Source organism: Temnothorax nylanderi, unplaced genomic scaffold (assembly GCF_030848795.1).
Source record: "Temnothorax nylanderi isolate EJ_2023f unplaced genomic scaffold, tnyl_v1.0 TNYL_tig0060_pilon, whole genome shotgun sequence".
Classification (NCBI taxonomy): domain Eukaryota; kingdom Metazoa; phylum Arthropoda; class Insecta; order Hymenoptera; family Formicidae; genus Temnothorax; species Temnothorax nylanderi.
In genome coordinates, this window is record NW_027249122.1 from 419965 (window position 1) to 440193 (window position 20229).

The 20229-nt window shown below is 45.1% G+C and overlaps 2 protein-coding genes across 4 annotated transcripts in view; one reads left to right on the forward strand and one right to left on the reverse strand.

Annotated features, from left to right (window-relative positions):
* The window catches only part of LOC139773296 (UNC93-like protein), a 47333-nt gene that overhangs the window by 13936 nt on the left and 13168 nt on the right, over positions 1-20229 (forward strand). For 2 of the 3 annotated variants that reach the window (XM_071707657.1, XM_071707656.1), the window contains exons 2-3: positions 1244-1452; positions 3920-7685. In XM_071707657.1, coding sequence (XP_071563758.1) covers positions 1271-1452; positions 3920-6281 — 2544 coding nt within the window. In that variant the 5' untranslated portion in view covers positions 1244-1270 and the 3' untranslated portion in view covers positions 6282-7685. Of the gene's footprint in view, positions 1-1243; positions 1453-3919; positions 7686-20229 lie in introns of those variants that run through there. The other variant, XM_071707659.1, reaches the window with a different exon arrangement.
* LOC139773305 (hexuronate transporter) lies at positions 7790-19271 on the reverse strand. Its single transcript, XM_071707681.1, has 10 exons — positions 19090-19271; positions 11933-12055; positions 11595-11718; positions 10910-11062; positions 10724-10834; positions 10449-10611; positions 9872-10073; positions 9127-9405; positions 8805-9002; positions 7790-8542 (listed from the first exon to the last, which is right to left on the reverse strand). The coding sequence occupies exons 2-10, from the start codon at positions 12036-12038 to the stop codon at positions 8355-8357; spliced, it is 1524 nt and encodes a 507-aa protein (XP_071563782.1). The 5' UTR covers positions 12039-12055; positions 19090-19271; the 3' UTR covers positions 7790-8354.

Genomic DNA, 20229 nt, shown 5'->3' on the forward strand with positions numbered 1-20229 from the left:
TTATCAAGATTAATTATAAACCGTCGCGCTTCAAGTGCCAGGAAATTTAAGATTGACATGATTTTAAAATGATTATCTTGATAGTATATTTTATATTAAAAATCACGCCGCGAGGCGTTTAAACAGGCACTTCAAAAGCGAACACTTCGTGCGGATCGAGAGATAAGTGGAAAGATGTGCGATAATGATTATTGACTTAATCGCGGTAGATCATTGAAGTAACAGCGGTGCAAAGAAATTAAACGAGCGGATAACGATAATATCAATCGAAAAACATTAGTTGACGTCAATCGGGTAAAGGAGAGAGAGAGAGATAGAGAGAGGTGTCGCTTTATTTTCGAAACGCGTTACATATCTTCACGCTTTTTGTTTGCACGCTCCGAGTGCCACGGTGGCGAACAAAAGCGTGTTTTTCCCCGTTTAAAGTTATATTCATGTGACGCGTACAGCAGCCCACTGATCTTTTTAGATCAGTCTGTTTTATTATCAGCACCGAGAACATAAGTTTAAATGCGAGAAAAGGCAGAGACAGAGATAGCTAAGAAACGTACAGCGCACTATATCCAGAAGACGTTTTCATTACATTAACCTTGGTCTCCGTTTCCGAGGTTCGTCTCTCTTTTATTATTTAAATTGGCCGTATTTGTTCGGACAGTTATTTATACGAACAACAATGTTCGCGGGGAGCCATTTTTTTCGAGTGGAGCACAAAAGGCGCGTCACGTGCGCTCGTCTCTCTCTCTCTCTCTCTCTCTCTCTCTCTCTCTCTCTCTCGTAAAGTCTCCATGCGATCTCGATCAAAATCTCGTTCGCGCGCGTGCAATTGGGCGTGTGCGTGTCCACGCGGATATTTTCGCAGCACGTGCGTGTACGGGAAAATCCGTCCAAAAATACATGTCGACGGGAACTCCTTCAGGGCGTCGTGCGTCGGGGTCGCGCTATTTCCTCGCGACGGCGACGTCGCGCGAAATTAACCCATTTCGAGAGCGCAATTCTGCAACAGGAAATTGTCCAGCCTCGTCCGAGAAACAAGCTGGACCGTGATCGAAGAGTTTATCGCGCGATGATCCACCGCAACTTTCTTAAAATTCGCTCAAACTAAATTAATTTCTTCAACTAGCAGAGGTTCCTCGGCACATCAATATTATGAAATTAATTTCGTGCTAAGTTAATTGAAGGGATCAATCTTGATCTCGAGCTAGACGGCCGATTCTAATGAAAACGGCGCTGCGTTCTGTTCTAGGCCCCGTAATACACTTATTATTTATGAATGGATGGAGCTGCGACGGGAATTGGAGGAGGACCGGTTGCGGACCTGGGAAATCTGGAAAGATGGTGGAACAATCCGGGGATCGCGGCCTGGAGCTTCGTGCTCTTCGGCTGCTTTCTCCTCAACGCGACTCTTTTGCTCGCGTTTCTCGTTAGGCCAGGACTACGCACCATCTCTAACAGGTTAGTGGATCGACTATTTCGTGCCGAGCATATAATCAAGTTGAAAATGTGCGAGTCGTTCCTTTCCTTCAGTTGCGAGGAGAAACATCGTCATCCACCTTCACTGTCGCGCTATTATAATCCCTCGAGACTTTTATCTAACATTTTGTTACATCTCCCTGTTTTCCAAACACTTTGTTATTCAGTGTAAAAAAAAAGATGATATCTCCGAGCTATTGCGCACTTGTTTATTCGTAGGAAAAGGAATAATGCATAAATAATATCATTGACGTTAATGCGGTTGCAAAATTGCTATCACATTGTCGTCGATAAGCGACCCCGTCATCAGTTACGCGAACGACGTCAATCCTCGTGGGCGACAGTTTTTAAAATTCGTTAACGCGACGTTGTTGACGTATATGCAACGACGAGCGTAATCATTCTCGCGGACAGCGAAGACCGCAAAGGATACAAGGGACATACTTACGAACGCTTCACGAGAGTGCGAGTCTCGGATGTACGCAGCGTCGCGCGCCAAACCGGAAATAAAATCAGCGTGCGCGGGAGACAACGAGGGGTGGAAATAATATATTTAGACATTGCCGTATTTTCGCGTAATATCCACTGAGACGCCACAGTGATAAATAATACTTACTTTATACGTTTATTTCACGCATTGTTGCGTTCTATGCCAAGGTTAATAACCCTATGTGCGCAGCGACAGCATTTGCATTTTTCTCTCTCGATAATCAACCGAACTTTATGGCTTTTCCGCGATAAAACGTAATAAAACAAAATGCAGTAATGCTGCGATATAAAATAAATAGAAATTATTGTTATTTACTCCGAAAACGTGTTAGAATTAAAAACGCTTTGACGAATACCTCGAATTATTAAATATCGTAGGTACTTCCAGGAAAATAGAATGGGTCTCTCTTCCTAGAATCTCTAGGAATCTGCATTGCATTAAAATATGTTTCGTCAAGAACGTCGAGATTTAGTTGAATATCGATAGCAGGAAAATTATTTTCGCCCGCGTTCGTGTCCTTCTGCATGTGGGGAGCATACAGATGTATTTTCCATCATGCTCGTAAATAAAATATCGTTTCGAAGCGTCGCGTCGTATCTATAGACTACACGAATCTCGTGCTCCTCGTGGGACTCTGCCAGTCTAAATATTCCAGTTTGTGATTTCGTTGTCGTATGTGTGTGTCGTCGTCGACGCGACATAATGCTGAAAGGCGGAAGGTAGGTAGGCATCTTCGTGTAATTTTCATAGGAAATTTAGTTCGTCACGCAAATGACTCGAGGCTTATTTGCAGACAATGTAAAAATAACCGCGTACATGAAGACGTAAGATGACTGTCGTCGTAGTGCGTAGTACCTTTGTTTATTGTACAAATAAAATTTCGTGCAAATCAATGTAGCTCGAACCTTGTGCGATCGTAAATAATGTCCCTGCGTCGAGAAACGAATGTAATGTCAGCTCACGTTTATTGAAACTCGATTGACCCGAGACTCAACCAATTTCCGAGAAAGCAAACGTTTGCAGTTGATATTAGTAAGCCGTATTAATAGATTCGCGCGCCACTGGATCTATCATTGTTATTACGTAGACCTCCACCTGCTGAGCCAGGAAATCAATTACTCGCCGAGTACCAAACTCTGGCAACCGCTGCAACGAAATGTAATAATAAACCTGTCGTATTTTGAGAACATTTCGTCGCTGTTAACAGTGCAACTCGAAGATGTGTAACGTTTCGTTCTATCGCTGAAAAAATGAAAATTCATTTATTATCGCGCCTTCCAACGTGTTTTGCAAAACGCAAACGATATTTCTGAGCTATACTTAGATCAAAGCGAGCTTCAGTGTTGACGGAATTCGCTCGTCGATCTATTGACAGCGCAAACAAGTGAAACGAAACACCATGAATCCTTTAAATGCCTCCGTTCCCGAGACGAATTTGTCATATTTGCAGAAACAGCGAATATAATCCATCCACGAAGAGTAAAAATAAACGATTCGATACAAATCACATGATAACGTTCGTGTTTGTTACAAGATAACACGTGACTTGTATAATTGAAAGCGCAGCAAAAGAATATAGCGAGGCAATTCTGCTTCCTGTTTTTTCAATGTCTTCTGTATGGTTTTGTATCTTTTTAATGTCGCTTTTCACTAACGAATACGTTTTTATTTGTTTCGGTTATCAATAAGTCGTACTGATTCAAAATTGGCGCGTATAAAATGGAATAATAAAATATACTTTCCCTTCTTCTCTCCTCATCCTACATTCCAACCTGCATCTCATTTTCTGTAAATGTGTTTTCATCTTACTGATTTGTTACTCGTAAAAGATTATACCTACCTCACATTTCAATGATCTATTGTTATTCAATCAATCATTCGCTAATCTAAGACAATCGCACAGGTGTCGGACATTATCAATGTTCGATGTTGAAAACGGTCCGTTCTGTTCAATTCCAGATTCGTGATGAATCTAACGGTCTCGAATCTGCTGACGTGCGCGGTGCTGAACCCATTGCTGATGATGGACGGCCCGGCGGCAGCGGACACTCTAACGACTTCCACGTCGACGCCGGACAACATCGCGTCGCCGTTCGATCCGTTGTCGACGTCGACGCCGACGTCCTCATCAGCCGCATCGGCCGCCAGCAATATCTGCGCGATATCGGAAGGTGCGACCGCCCTCGTCACCACGTCGTCGGTGCTGTCGGTCCTGCTGATCGCCGTCGATCAGTATTTCGCCGTGGTGGACCCACTACGTTACCGGGCCCGAGTCGGCAAGCTCAAGTCGGCTGTGCTGATCGTCTCCATCTGGCTGGTCTCGGCGGTCTTCGGCGTGATCGCCGCGTTGAATCCGAGTCCGCGCAGTCTGTGGCTTTCCTGCAGCACGACACTGGTGTTATCGGGCAACTCGTCCTACCGCGAACGCGTGTTCGCGCCAAACGTTACCGCGACGGCAGAGACGTCGATCGAATCCGCGTTCGCGTTCTTCGGCAACGGGACAAGTGAGGAGGAGGAGGAGGAGGAGATGATCGTCAGCGCGACGTCGACGTTGCTCGATTCAATCAAGATCGATAGCAGCATCAACCTCCTCGAGAACTCCACCGTGATTTTCCGCACCATGACCAGTGACTCTGTTACTTACGGACTCATTTACACGGTCGTACACAGTGTATTCGCGTATCTGCTTCCGTTCGCCGGTGTTTGTTGGATCTATCTCAGCATCTATTCAGCCGCGCATCGAAACTCCGAGAGAACCCGCAGGACTGGCTCGCGACCGATTCTTTCGTCGGGCAGCTTCAGCGAAGATCCATATGGTTACGCGAAGACACAGCATCAACCCGCTGACACGTTCCCCGAAGAATTTCGCAGAATACCCAAGATCTCGAGTCTCTCGTCCATCGACGAGACCAGCGAGACCGCGCACTCGGCCAATCAGATATCACGTCGGAGATCTTTTTCAGCATCCTCGGACGCCGTACAGACAGGACCGAGCGACGAGAAGACATCGTCGGGGGTCGTCTTCACGGTAGGACTGCAACCGGTGGAAGTGTCGCCGCCGCGCGATCAAGACGATAATAATTTAACGGAGGCGGCGGATCTGCAGACAAACTACCTCAAGAAAAAACCCGGTGTTTCGTCCTACGAGAACCTCGTCGTGAACAAGTTTCGCGATTCGGAAGCGGATCGGAGACGGAAATCTTCGTGCGATCTAACGGATGAGATCCGAGAATCCTCTCGATGGATCGGCGGGGCGGACTCGAGTGATTCCGAGTCCGAAGACGACGAGCGACGCTACAATTACTTTGATTCTTTGAAAGTTCCTAAAACAACTCGCAAGATCACGGATCGAAGGCCCTCCGATTACCTCCTGTCTTCGGTCGCTAAGTGCGAGAGGACAGAGGAACCGCGTGATGACGTGGAAGATCTCGAACGAGACTCTTTCAAGACGACGACTCGTCGCGTTGACGATGAGGAGATCTCTGTCAAGATGACGGAACGGGAGCAAATGCAAAACGAGGTCCCGATTCCCAACGGTAATTTGGAGAACAAGAGATCCAGACGACCCAGTCGCCGTTTGTCGAGACCGGGCATCTTTGACGCCAATGTGGAATCGTACGCGATTGGCAGAAACGCGGAAAACATCGGGAACAATAGTTTGGAGTCCTCGTCTTGCCTTCTGACACCCATCGTGACGATCACGCCGGCTCCGGGCAAGCCGGGCACGTTGCACCGGGTGGCCAGTGTACGCAGCACCAGCAGCTACATCAACACTCTCAAGCACCGGATTAGCAACGGCTCCCTGTTCAGGTATCGCGAAGAGACCCGAGCGGCCAGAATCAGCGCGCTGGTAATCGTAATGGGCCTAATCTGCTGGTCACCGTACGTGCTGTTGAGCGTGATTAAAAACTTGCCACAGTACTCGGATTACATGTTCCCGCATGAATACGACGTGGTCGCGCTCAGCTTTCTGATCTTGGCCGCCTACGCGAGTCCGCTGCTCTTCGGCTATCGGTCTCGCCGGGTGAAACGGGAGCTGCGCAAGTTCTTCTGCTTTCATCGCGAGCTCTCCTACAAGAACAATCGCAGCCTGATGGCGAAGAAGGTGCTAAAGCGCCGGCACAGCAGTACTCTGAGCCACCTGGAGATGGATCACCGTTACAACATCTTCAACTGCGTCTACGGCAGGAGCAGGTGGCCCAAGGAGAAGGTGCAGTTCGTCCAAGTCCCTGACACCGCTCTCGCCGTGGAGACCTGCAGGAGCAGTTTTTCCAGCGGCGCTAGCACACAGATCTCCAGCACGTCCACGGAGGAGTGTTGAATCGCGATGAATCTCGCGAAATTGCGCAGAGCTCTGCGCGTCGAAATCGCGAGAGAACTGATTCCTTCGATGCTCGTTGCGATCACACGGGAGAAAGAATACGCGCGATGCAGAGGGGGACAGCGTAAATTATGCCCGCGTTTACGTACGTGGTTTAAGCTCGTCGAGGGACTTGGAGCGATCGAGACAATAAGTAATGTGGCCGGATGAAAGGACGGTTTGCGTATGATTTGGTACGTGGGTCGGCATACTTTTCAAACTCGTCACGGTCTTTAAGCGTTCCAGAGATACCTTTAATTTTCGGACAATGTGGTGTGAATGAGACCGAGCGACGCGAACGTTTGTGTTCCGAGCAGTCGGCGGCTCGTCTCCTTACGTCCTCGGCTCTCCTACGTGCGAATCCAATTGCCACGTCAAACACGTCTTTCTTCCGACAACACATTCTTTCGCTTGTGCGTAACAAGGCCTAATTTGGCAGAATAAAAGTGCACCGACGCAATCGTTGATTTCGAAAACGACACGGGTTTGGGAACTTGACGTCGTCGCAAAACCGAATATAATATCGCGTCGACACCATGGCCGTAATCAAAATAAACGCACAAAGTCGTTGCGTCTCGCGTATTGGCGAACTGGCGCGTAAAACCGCTATTTGATATTTATTAAACGGAAGTATCCGTTTTAGTATTAAGAGCATTATCGCGCTAAGTCGTCAGGTGTTAACCGGCTCGAGAAGTATTAGAGTTCGCCGAACCCGAAAGGAGGCTTTAGTCTTTACGCTTATTTACGCACTGCATCCACGTACTTTCTCCCTTCTCTTCTCTCCCTTCGTTTCCTATCTGCGTTTGTCGACGTAGTTACGGCAGCATCGTCTGGCGCACGCAGGTAGATGAATCTGGTTGCAGCGGCGTGCACTCTTAAGCTATTTACATTACGCTATTTATTACGCAGAACGTCGAACATGTGTCGTCCGTACGGTTCTGTATGTAGATATGTACACAGCATTTCTCATGACAAGACCTCTCGCCGAGGCGACGCGACGCCGTGCCCCGTCGAGAGGACACCCCCCGCGATTACTTTTGTACATTACAAGTGTAGAGATTCGTTTATTTATATTAAATAATTTGTACATAGAAAGATGGACGGCGAATCTCAGGCGCTAATCCGTATCCCGTACGTACTACGTAGAATTACTCGCATCCTGTGCGCAGCGTTTTCATCAGCGTGGTTCATACGTACAGCAAAATGTACGATACCGTCATTACCGTTTTGTATTATCCGCCATGGTGAACTCGAACAGGCTGTCTATGACATGTGATAACACCAAAACCAATATTAGCCACTTAATATTAGCTTAATATTAATTTATGTGACTTTCTCAATAAAACACTTTTGCGAGATACAATACGCTCTGAGTACATGAATGCACGCGTGTGTGCGTGCGTAAATCACACCTGGATCAATCCTAATAGACGTTCCTAAAAGCAGATCGCAATTGCTGTCTTAATCTCTTTCAGTAGATATTAAGATCTTTATTTTTCTACAAAAATTACACCTGCTGCACACTCTCCGTTACAGATTTACATTTTAAGAATGCAGAACGCATCTTGAGGATTCTCGGAGTTTATCAAGCTTTTCGTAAACTTCTTTATCAAGAGCCTTACGTAATCTGCCGTGCGCACGTGAATGTTTTTCAACGCGCCGCGCTCAAACAAAACAGAGCTCTTAATTATCGCAGTTGTCGCTTGGTAAATCGCGCCCTCGCACAATTTCGCAAGTCTCGGGCTCGGCATGAGGAACTTTAACCCATTAACGTCCGATCGACGAAAGACGTAAAAAAATATCTCGCAAATATGTCTGGTATTCTTCCACCGTAAATGAAAACATATCAATTGTATCGATTTCAATTTATCAATCGTCGGCGGCGTGGGACAATCTTGTTGTAACAAATCTTCGAATGGCGTTAATGGGTTAACGCTGCCAATCCTTAGCTACGCGATTCGTGCCTGCCAACATAGCTCGAGAGCTCGAGACACTATTTACATTACACTCTTTGGAGCAAGAGCCTCTCTCGGCTCATAACCGAGAATGTTCGTAGATCGGCGGCCGCGCCGGAAACGCCGGCAACTCCAACGCTGGCAATTGGCCATCGTCGTTAGTGAATGTGCTATTGTCGTATGCCGGCGGTGCTTCCTTGTCCACTTTTCTCTCCACCTCCGCGGGACCGTCCATTAGGAACATGGTCAAGAAGAACATAATGGAACCTACGTACAAATTATCATGATACTATCGTCCGACTGCGCGCTCTCTTCCGCGCGATCAAAGACTTGCGAGAGCAGTTTTGCTGGTCGTTTTTCGTAGCTGTTTATGTAGATATTCGTCAATGTTTATATGGTAATAATATCAAGGTTTGATTTTATAAAAATTGTCGGAACTTCTATAAAAAGCCCGACGGCACAAGCGATTGTGAACGTGAACGATTTTACGGTAGCAATAAGAATTAATTTTCTATTTTATTATACTTACTGATGCCGTAAGCGCCAGCGTAATAAATATACAACGATTCCCGGAAACCGATGGACATTCTGGTAGGCTCGACGAGAATCGGTAAATTTCCACCGATGTTATTCATGACGAACAGGAAAACGCCGACGGTGGTCGATCGCAGCTTCAGAGGAACGATCTCCACCACGACGGCGAACACTATTCCGAACCACATTTCGGCTGCAAACATAAACGACAAGACTGCTAAATTCAAAGGCGATCTGTATAAAATATATATCGGTATCTTATCGAATGTTTCAACTGATTTAGAGCATTTAATTCCGCACACAACGTCGCTTCTTACCGAAGAAATAGGAGATCGCCAGCGTGATCATAGCCCAAAGGGGATTGAAGTATACCGAACCGAATGCGAACGGCGTCGCGATTAACTGGCTGATCGCCAAACACGCTACACGCGAACGAATCCCCATTTTCGCCACGAACTTGTCGCTAACTAACCCACCGACCACGACGCCGATACTACCGATAACGATCGTAACAGCGAAAAGCCACCAGCCGAGATCGTAGTCCGGAAAGTAGTCTCTGTAGTACAGGTCGCAATTGTAAGCGAAGCACAGGCCGCCTGAAAAAGAAAGTGACGATTTAATCCTGTTTGCGTAAAGCGTCACATGCATGTGATTGGAAAAAGATTGTGATATAGATTGGAAGTGAATCGCTCGATCGAAGAGGGAAATAAACTATGCTAATAGGAATTTTTCGAAAGAACAAAAATTGTCTTCCTGTAACGATTTGCAAATTTAGTCACGATCGAATAAAAATAATTTCAGATAATTAGAATAAATTTAATTTCGAAACGTCGAAGAGAGGCTTAATTACTGCTGTTAGATTTAACTCGTTTCCTTCTTTAGATCGACAAGATTCGAACATATAGATTTTAGTTTTATTAGACAAAGTATTCAGAGAGAAGAGACGAAGAGGGTGAGTATCACGGCGAGGCGGATTCGTCGGATTAGTGCAAACTCGATTAGATCGCTAATGTACCCTCGATATGTATCTCAATCCTTTCGCTTCAAGGTATTGCCCTTTACCGCAATGTCTGATGCTGGCGGCGAGGCATAAGAGAACAATGCGCGGTTGTAGTAGCACTTTCCAAACCGATACTTGTTCCCCGTCGTTGTTGGTCGATTCCTCGCCGACCACTTTTCTTTCCGGCTCGGTCAGCGTCAGACCGGTGAGGACGGCGATGATTAAGCTGATCACTCCGGCTCCGTAATAACAGACCCTCCAGCCCTGCCAATTAACAGCTCAATCTGATTAATTCATTAATCGTTAATTTAATTAACATTAATTCTTATTGTCTCTGTATCTCAGTTAACGTTTAATTTATCGTTGTTAGTATTATTTGCGTTAGTGTTCAATCCCAAAAAATTGGAATTTTTTACGCGTACTCTTTCACGTCATCGTCGGAAATATTTCGTTAGCACTATCGGTGCAATTCACCGTGACCTTCATTGTGCTTTCCTTCCGCGCGGAAATGATCTCGGGATGTATATCGAGCAATTATTCGCCGGAACACGTTGGCTTTGAACAGCCATACAAAAAAGAGAGAGAGAGAGAAAAAAAATATAATGCAAAGGAGACAATGTAAATCGGATATTAACTCACCAGATCCCAGGCATTCAGTTCAGGCACATAGCGACCGATCGGAAAAGCGATGCCGTAACCGCCGTAAATGCCCCAATTAAAAATGGACATGACGAGGCCCCGCTGCTCTTCCGGGAACCAGTCTGACAGAAGACCAGTCGCCAGGGGATTACATCCCGCCTCCCTGTAATATTCGTTCGGATTTTAATGTAACATAACGCGGCGCGATTGATTCGTTTGCGAGCGAACGGCCGGAAGTGGAAGCGGAAGCGCTGTTGGTTATTACCAGGACTTACCCCGCCGCGTGGACCATTCGCAAAATAACGAGCTGCCAGTATTCCATCACAGCCCCGCTCAGGATGATCGCGATGCCAAATACCAGAGTGCAGACCGTCAACATCCTCACTCTAGAACGAGAGAAAAAGAACGTCGAAGGTAGCAAAAGCTCGACATGCGTAATTAAATTGATTCGACCGGCCTACCTGTTGTATCTATCAGCCGCGACGCCCAAGATGATACCCACGATCGTGTAGACCGCGATGAAGCTGGGCCCCGCCAAGATTTGATAGTCCATACCGAGGCCATTGTAATTCCACTCGCAGTAATAAGATCCATTCAGTTCCAGGGATCCACAGCTGCGGCAACAAAGAGCGCGTTGTACGAGAGCGGATCGAGCGCGGTAAGCGCGGCGCGATGACGAACGCGATAATTGCTGCGTCGCTGTGCAGCAAGACCTCGATCCGTGTGATCGATGATCGATTTGCCCGTGCGATCACCGTGCAAATCGCATACAATTCGTTTACACGAGGATTCTTCTCGTATCGTGAATCACGCGAAAAAAATTATTCGCGGCACTTGCAATTAGTAGTTTTTCCGGAACGTTAACGACATAACGACGGCTTTCGATCAATCTCGGTCGCGGCGCGGCGTCGCGTGTCCTCTCGCGAGGATCTCGTAACAGTATCTCGTTTCATTATCGACGCGTGACTTAGCGGTATTAAGCAGCGCGCGGTGAATCAATCACCTACAAGGAAATCGAGTTGTCGCGCGAGGAAACGGCAATCTAAACTATAATTGCGCTTACAGTTACGCGCGGTTCTCCCGGCGGGACGTTTTCCCAGCTGGGACTTTCTGGAGTAGGCGGCATTAACGACTAGCGAGACTCACTGCGTGGAATTCTTCGCGATTTCGCATTTCACCGGAAGCTCGGCCACCGTCAGCGTCGTCGAATTAAATTGGCAGGCTATGTCGCCGTAGTGCAGGACCTCGGCGATCGCTTTGCTCGTCACACCTTGCCGGAGAAATCAGATGTCGTTTAGTAAAAAAAATCAGATGTGTTGAGAAACCGTTAAATTAACGACATGTCGCAGGTGAAAGAATCAAATTCTGATAACGAAATATCATCGCATAATGTCGATTAATGTACACAATCAGTTAAACCTGTCGACTAATGCGCGCATAAATTAGATTCATGAAGAAATACAAAGGATGCGGTTAAGACTTACCTATCAGAAAGTGACCCAATTCTGCGAGAACATAGCCGAGCGATACTATAGCCAATGCGTAAGGCTTGTAGAGAAATGACAATTTTTGCATGCCCGAGCGAAACATTGCTTCAATTGCTTGACCTGAAAAATGCATATCTCGAAGAAGAATTCCTTCTCATTTACATTGCAAGATCGCACGCCGTGCAGGATTATATAATTAGCATGCGACGAGAATTACGGTTATCGCATTCGTCGGCGAAGATATCAGCCATCGCGCAATCGACGCTTTTATCCGCGATCTTGCATTATTCGGATAGAATGCGGATAAACGTTGCACGCGTGCACGTAATAAATTACAATGGATTGAATTACGAGATGTCAAGAGCGTATAGTGGCATCTTCAAGCGCGCTTCGCTTGGGAATTCTATTTTTAAGGATTCCCATAGCAAGAAATTCTTGATTTATTACGTTAAGTTAGGTTTGTAATGTAGTTTTCTTAGAACGCTATTACGTCTAATCTTTTCAGAAGGAAAAATTGCTGTTCTTATCGTTTGCCGAGTCGCTAGTCGCGTCGTTCATGAATATGAAAGATGCCGATCGCCTGTCACGTGCGTTCATCGCCGAAACGGGTAAGTCCGGTACGACGCGACTCGCGATCGGAAACGCAGCGGTAAGACTGCCGTTATGAAACTGCTTTTATTATTCACGATCGATCGGCAGTATCGGCACAGCTGTAGCATTCTAATTTCAATATCCTGGCCGAGGTAGCCGGCTACGCCGGTCAGTACCGGCAATCGTTCAAGGTCTTTCCACCGGTGCGATTTATACGTATAATGCTATATTGCCGCGAGAGCGGCACGTTGCATCGACCCTAAAAGTAAGCGAGTGAGCAGACGCGAGCGAGTTCCGCGTGACACGTTCACCAGCTCCGGACGGGACGGGTCCGGGACGCAGACGGAGAACGGTCTAATTGGATGCAGATGGTCTTTGTAAGAAATAATCGCCGTCCTAGGAAGATTTTTGCCAGTAACGCCACGAAATGCGGACGCTATTGAATTTTTTTTTCAAATACTTCATTCCACGATTAGCGTTTGTCGCTTTACGTGGATTGTTGTAGAGTATGTTGAGACTATTGAGATACATAATTCAAATGATATAGTGTAATACAAATGAGATGACGTGTTCAGATGGTTATATTTAGTTTTGAGAATACGCGCGATGATGGTTAATGTGTGGAAAGAGGTTGTTGAATCATTACTTTAATTATACAAAATATATACTATATGTATTTGCAGATACGGTTTATCAATTGACGACTTAATTTATAATAATGCGCTATATACAAATTGAGGCAACATAGTTGTACAAACATTGTAGCCGAAGAGGGATGTGTAACAAATATTGAATTGTGTTAAAGACTTTGCGCTACGTCGCAGATTTATATAGTTTTTTTACGTCATCGTGATACTTTGCGAAAGATTGGGGTTAAAGAATCAACGATCATTAAGAACGACGATCATTAAGGTGATGGGCGAGGCAGATGACGAGCGTAGGTCTCGCACGTGTCACGACCGACACGTGAAATTTCGCATAACAGAAATTACATGATCGTCATCGTTATCGTAATTTTATGTTGACGTCATTCTTTATCGCGCGCGCATGAGTGTCGTCTTCGGAAGAGAAGCGAATGGAAAGAGAATCGCCGTAATTACGATAGCGAGCGCGTGGACTGAAAAGCTCGTATTCTCGTGCACGCGCGAGAAGCTTAAGACACGAGCGTCATGCCGGATTACCTTGAACCAAAATCGTTGAGATGGAACGAAAATTATCATTCGTGTATATCGTTAATATCAGAACGCTTGTCACAATACACAATGCTGTATGCTGCCCATGCTGGTCACGATAAAACACGCTTTAACGGGCCGCGAAGCAAAAGGAAAGAAAAACATGAGGTCAGCCAGTTCGTTAATCGTTGACCCTTAACTTTCGCATAATTGTATTTTCCTAATTACTTTACTCCGTTTTAATTTACGTCGCACGTAAGTTGATTTAATAAATTACGTAAGGCGAAGATGAAGCTGACGGAGCTAAACGAGAACGTCATAGGGGCAAATCGATCTCGAACAAAAACCGTTACGCTTCGCTAGACAAAGCGGCGAACGTGGAGAGATGACGAAGGTATTTTCGAAGAAACGGGAGAGAGATCGACGAGAAGGAGCCGTGACCGTTCGCCGAATGTCTCGAATCGCACGGACATTTCAATATCATCAAAAAAAACACGCGATTAGACACGCTTGAGGAATTCGTCCGTCGATTTCCGTAGTTAACTGATGATCGGTAGCGAATGCCAAGGTGTAACAAGGTGTAAACTTGGCAGTGAGAACTCGAGTCTCGCGATAGTCTCGAAATGTTTGCTTTAAATTACACCGACAAATTAGTTTTTTTTTTTTTTTGCAACGGTTTCGATCGGAGCTGAAGGAACTGCCTCTGTCAGCGACGTGGCCCGCTCGACGTATGGATTGCGAATCTGTAATTCAATCCGCTGTAATTACACGCGCGAGCGGCGCGCTGATACAGCCGACGATAAGCAAGCGAGGCATATAGTTATTTGCCTTATTGTTAGTCAATGGGAATAGGTGATATCCGTCTTGGTGATTTGTCGTCGGACTATTGTAATTGAAGGGCGTAAATGCGGTTTACATGCCGATCATCGCAGTAACGCGAGAATCGTCGCAGGCGAGGCAGAAGTTATTGAAATTATTATGCTATGATTTATAACGTAAAAATCCTTGGCCGCGGTCGCGCGCGACGGGTGATAGGTAGATAGACATAAATAGCGTCGTAATGAGCGGGTGTACTACATGAAATTACGCGCGGTATCTTTTCACGGTATCTTTCCGCGATGCGAGGTAAAGCGGAAGGTGATAAAAATATCGCCGAGAAAATAGAAATTTTGCGTTGATTCTGCGTATGCACAGAGAAACAGAATATTTTTAATTTGAAAATATCTTTAATTTTAACGTGGAAATCTTGAAATAAGATTATATTGAGTTAAAGTTAAATGAAGAAAACTTGGTTGAATGAAGTCATTATACCTATATAGTTCAACCAAGAAAAAAAGATCGAAATAAAAAGTTGAAACTCTTATAAAAGGATTATAGTGATTTTACTTATATACGAAACAATCTATATCTATATCTTCTTATAAGAACTTTAACTTTTTATTTTAACATTTTTTTCTTGGTTGAACTATATATAATGACTTTATTCAACCAAGTTTTCTTCAAGCAAGTTTAACGCAATATAATCTCATTTCAGATAATTCGAACGAAAAAGTCGTTCACAATTGCGTCTCCGTGACAACCTGAAAATCGACCAACTCTTAATTAATTATCTATAAATCAATAATCGCAGAATATTATCTATCAATTGATGCGGACGATACTGTACAATTTTTCATGATTTTTTTTTATTTTTGTCTAATTATATCTTGTATCATTCGTTCGACGGTTAATAATCTTGCAAAGCGTTTTCCTTTTTTTTTTATAACTCAACATGCAGCGCGGTGAGTATAATATACAATTAATCTTCATTGCGCGAAATTAATGCTGTTATTGTCGCGCGCATTATCGCATTATTGCACATTACACGTATATCGCCGATTAGTCGCGGCGAATCCATCGGATAACAAATTCGCGCGGGGAGACATATCTTCAAGGAGAAAAAACTCGCGAAAATTCTTGCTAAGACGTGACATCATCTGCCAATCACAGATTACTTTGGATCGTTTCTTACAATTAAAATCTTTGAGACTGAACGGATTTCAAACTTCCACATCTCGGAGAATTGAAGATATCTTATCAGAATCTCTTTTCGAAGAATCTCATTGATTGGATATCTCGCAAAAGGATATCGAAATGTTATAAAACAATAATAAAGTGATCAAAAGTCTGACGCCTAATTTTAGAATCTGGATAGAACCTTAATCATTTTTCAGTATTTGTCATTGTCATGGAAACTGAAACTTGAAAAAACGAACGTTGCTTTTAGAAGGTGGCTTCGCAGATTATACAGATTATACAATTGCGAAGTGTAGAAAACTAAAAAAATGTATGATGTTGTCTTGTATGATTGCAATATCTTAGGGGGGTATATTTATGTCATAAAATATAACTCGTATCTAATATCTTATTACTCAGAAGTGCCATTAACTCGCGTTACATCAATGCCAATTAAAAGGAGATACTTAATGACAGGTAAAAATCGTTTCGCAACGTCATGACGAGCGAGACGAACGGGTGCGTCAAAAAACTATTTATTGGTAATAAATGACCGCGTAATTACACGTTCTCAGAAACTCGTAGATTCCAGATAAAATCCAATCATTGCCTCTATAATTTCACGGTTGATAGACTGAGGATCGCCGCTTCGAAAAATTCTGCTAGAAAATATCTATGTATCTGCACGTAGTTGTAGATATACTTTTTGTTTGCTGGCATAGCTCAAAAATTCGTTCGCGATAATCCTCATTCATGCAGATTCGCGCTTCGCGATACAGAACGCAGAACCTCACCGTATTATGCACTGTTTACTTCTATTACGCGTTCACGCGTTGCCAACAATTAGCGTAAGAATAAAAAAAAAGGGAAGAGCGCATCGAGGCGAGACGGTGTATGCATCCTAGCTGCTCGAATAACGCTCGAATACAACACGAGAAGCGGACAATAAACAGCGAATTGCGTGGAATACGAGATTAGAATTACGAATGCATAACTTATATTCGAACCGCACGTGTATCTGAAGATACGTATCTTTCCGTTCGCCGAGATGAGACAATGAGACAATCCGCCGGGCGCCGTTGTAATCCGTTTCGCGGCCTGCATTTGCACGACGATTTTCGTGGGTATATATTTTTACGGCAACGATTCAACTCTCCCGGCTCTCCCTTTCGATACATTATTTATACATCGCCTCGAGAGGAGAGTTCGCGCGCGCCGTCGATCGATTAAAAGCCATTCGCCGTCTCGCTTTCCCCGGGGCGGAGAAGGGAGGAAGGAAAAAGGGAGCAGCTTCCCATGTTTTCCGGCCGATTGGATTTAATGATTTTTTCCAGCGTCGCTCGAGAGATTCCGCGGGGCGACGGACACCGGCGTCGTTTATACGGGAGATGCGTTCCGCGAAGCGTGCAAAAGCGGCTCTTACGAGTCTCCGGCGGCGACCTTTCTTCGGTGAAAGTTTTCTACCGAGAGTAAATGAAAAATATAAATCTCCGACGTTTTTTTTTTTTGGCGATTAAATTCCCGAGCGTCTCATGACACGTTGTACCCGATATCGTGATCTGAGTTCTCGTTCCTTCACTCTAAATAAAATAGAATTTAATTACATAAAGTAAACTATGCGTTCGCCTTCTGCAAATAGTCGCGAACATACACACGGTCCCGTAAACACCCGATCGCAATCAGAGGCGGAATTACGGTAGCACAGGAAAAACCGGTAACTAAAGTAGGCAAGCGGAATAGTTGTTATGGATGAATATCAATTAATAAGCTATTTAAAAGCGTTGGATTCTCACCTCTAATAAACATATATTACGTAAAACGTTATCTATCAAATTCACAACGGTCACTGCTTATTGCATATCGGCTGCTGATTCATAGTCGTACGTATACGAATCCAACGTGATGCCGAATGGATTTATGCGACGTACATTTATCAGCCGCGATGATTCGATTAGTTACGAACAATTTACTGATTATTGACGTTCGTTGCGAACGTTTACATTTACGAGCACATTTCTTTATTTTTTTTCTTTGCCTATAAACGCGCATTTGTTATTCCTAGAGATCTAGACGCGTACACCATTTACAAAACTGCGAGATTGAAACCAGTGCAATAAGACTGAAATCGCAAAATAAATGTCAGGACAATCGATCTGCGCCACGTGAAATATTTGATACGGACGCGTATCAAATCTATCGCAAATCGTATTCGCAAAGCTATTTACAAAGCGGTCGCGCGGGAGGGTTTTAATTAGAGACCTGCGCTAAGTTGAAGGCTGAACGGACATTATGGGTGTAGAACGTGCGTCGGCATCCGGATTGGACGCGGATCTAACGAGCCTCTAAGGCATAACACGGTGGTTACGAGCCTCGCAAATAGCGCGGAACAACAGTGGAATAGCAGCGGCGGCGATAATCGCGCTCGCACATTAATTAATTAATCACCGGGGCCACCGAGATTGCGATCGAGAGCGAGAGTTGAGGACGAGTCGGATTCCAATTACACGGAGCGAGAGTTTTGCTCGTTATTCGAACCTACGAATTACCAAGGGTTTTTGTTATCATAATCATTGAATGAATAATAGATAATCATTGAAAGAAATAATAGATTTATTTTAATTCATTGTAGTTAATCTTTTCGTTATAGAAAAATCGAGTAAATGCGCGAGTGTAATTATTCACGTACGGATACATGCGGGGATTTATATTCCTGCCTATTGACATTCCAAGCGTCGTATAAACAGCGCGGACACAAACGTGACAGCCGCGCGAATACGATCCTTCGTATTGCATATCGTTGTATTACGTATGCACAGATTCCTATGTATTGTCTTTCCTTCGCACGTTTACTCGATTTACTTTCACCGCACTTTATCACGTTCAGCTCCAATTCAATTGTCAAAATCTGGCTCGGCGAATATTACGGAGAACGATAATTTCAAGTTATTGCTGTCCCTCCAGCTAATTTAGAATCGGTTTTGTTTTCTTTTTAGCGTGAAAGTATGTGACCTATCAGATCTTCATGCTTGACGTTCTGTTAGAATGGAATGATCAAAGAAATCGAAAGGAAGGAAGGTAGTAGTTTAGAGGTACTCTCCGTATATCACAAGATATCGCAATATGCTGTTAGAAAGAGCGTTCGATCCAAATCTCCGGAATAAAAAAGAGAGAGATATGTGTATGAAGAGAAATCTCGCAATATCCTTATATTAAACTTCTTTTAGCGGTTTATCTTTTATCGATTTACTTCCTCACTCGCCTCTCAACAAATGGCAAGCGGAGGAGCTTACACGTTCTTTTGATCGCCCGTCTTTGAAAAGGGCGAACAATATCGCCGTTTTCAACTTTGAAATTTCGTCAGAAATTGTGACAGGGCTTGAGCTAGAGAGTACTCACGAGTATCCTTTAACGAGTAAGACCGCGGCCCCGAGATCCTCGAACTTTAGAAAGGATCGGAAGAAATCCACTTGTCGGCACTGAATCGGCCGCGTGACGCGCGGCGACGAAGGGAGAACCGGAGGAACCAAGTAACGAAAGAACGGAACGGTCCCGCGGATATCGATCCCTCCGCGTGCAGGAGGGTGGAGCGTTAAATGAGGCGCGAGCCGGTGATCAACGTACATTTATAAGAAAGTGTCCAAGGATCGGGCCTTCCTTCCGTGCGTCTAAGTGAAGGAAGTAGGGGACAGGACTCGCGATATGGTGTACACACACGTGCAATTACACTTGGCCACGGTGGGAGACCACCACCACCACCACCACCACCATCATGCATCACCACCGACGGCGGGGATACTCTCGATCTTCGATTTTCAAGGTCGCGCCGCGACTTGACCGCTTGCACCTTACTACTCGTTACATCATCGCTGCTAGAAAACGACGCGGGAGAGCGGAGAGACGCCTCGCTGCGGAAACGTAGGTAACGGCGGAGTCCTTCGGAGCGCGAAGTCACGCGCGTTGGCGGCAGAAGATGTGTATCATGGGTGTTTCATCCGGATAATTAGCGTGCCCGTACTTGGAGACGCTTACGCGAGAATGTAATAATCTCTTAGCGTATTTAAAAGATAATTTATATTGATACCTTATATAGGGCCTCGATGGCATTTCACTCAATCTTACCGTTGTAATTTTTATCTCTGCTACGACTTGCGAAACGGTCCGGCGACTCCTGATGACCGCTGATCGCTTTTACAGCCTGGGAAGAGCCGGTCTCCGTCGATCGCTGAGAACACAATAAGCGGCACGAGGTGATTAACCCCGCGGCACGAAGAGCGGCATACACGTACCTAAATACATAGATACCTGGCATGCGATCGTCGTAACATTGACACACTTCCCCGTGCCTGTCTCGTGTGTCATGGCTGTTAAACGCTGTGTAATGACAAAGGCGATTCGTCGTCTCGCCTTGAGAGGCGGTAGCAGGACGCTCACGTCCTATTGTCGCGATCGCGATCGCGATCGCTAATCGGAGAACGTGATCTTCGGGGGAGGCTAATTGCAAGTGGGATACCGTGGTTATTCATCGCGTCTCTTTGT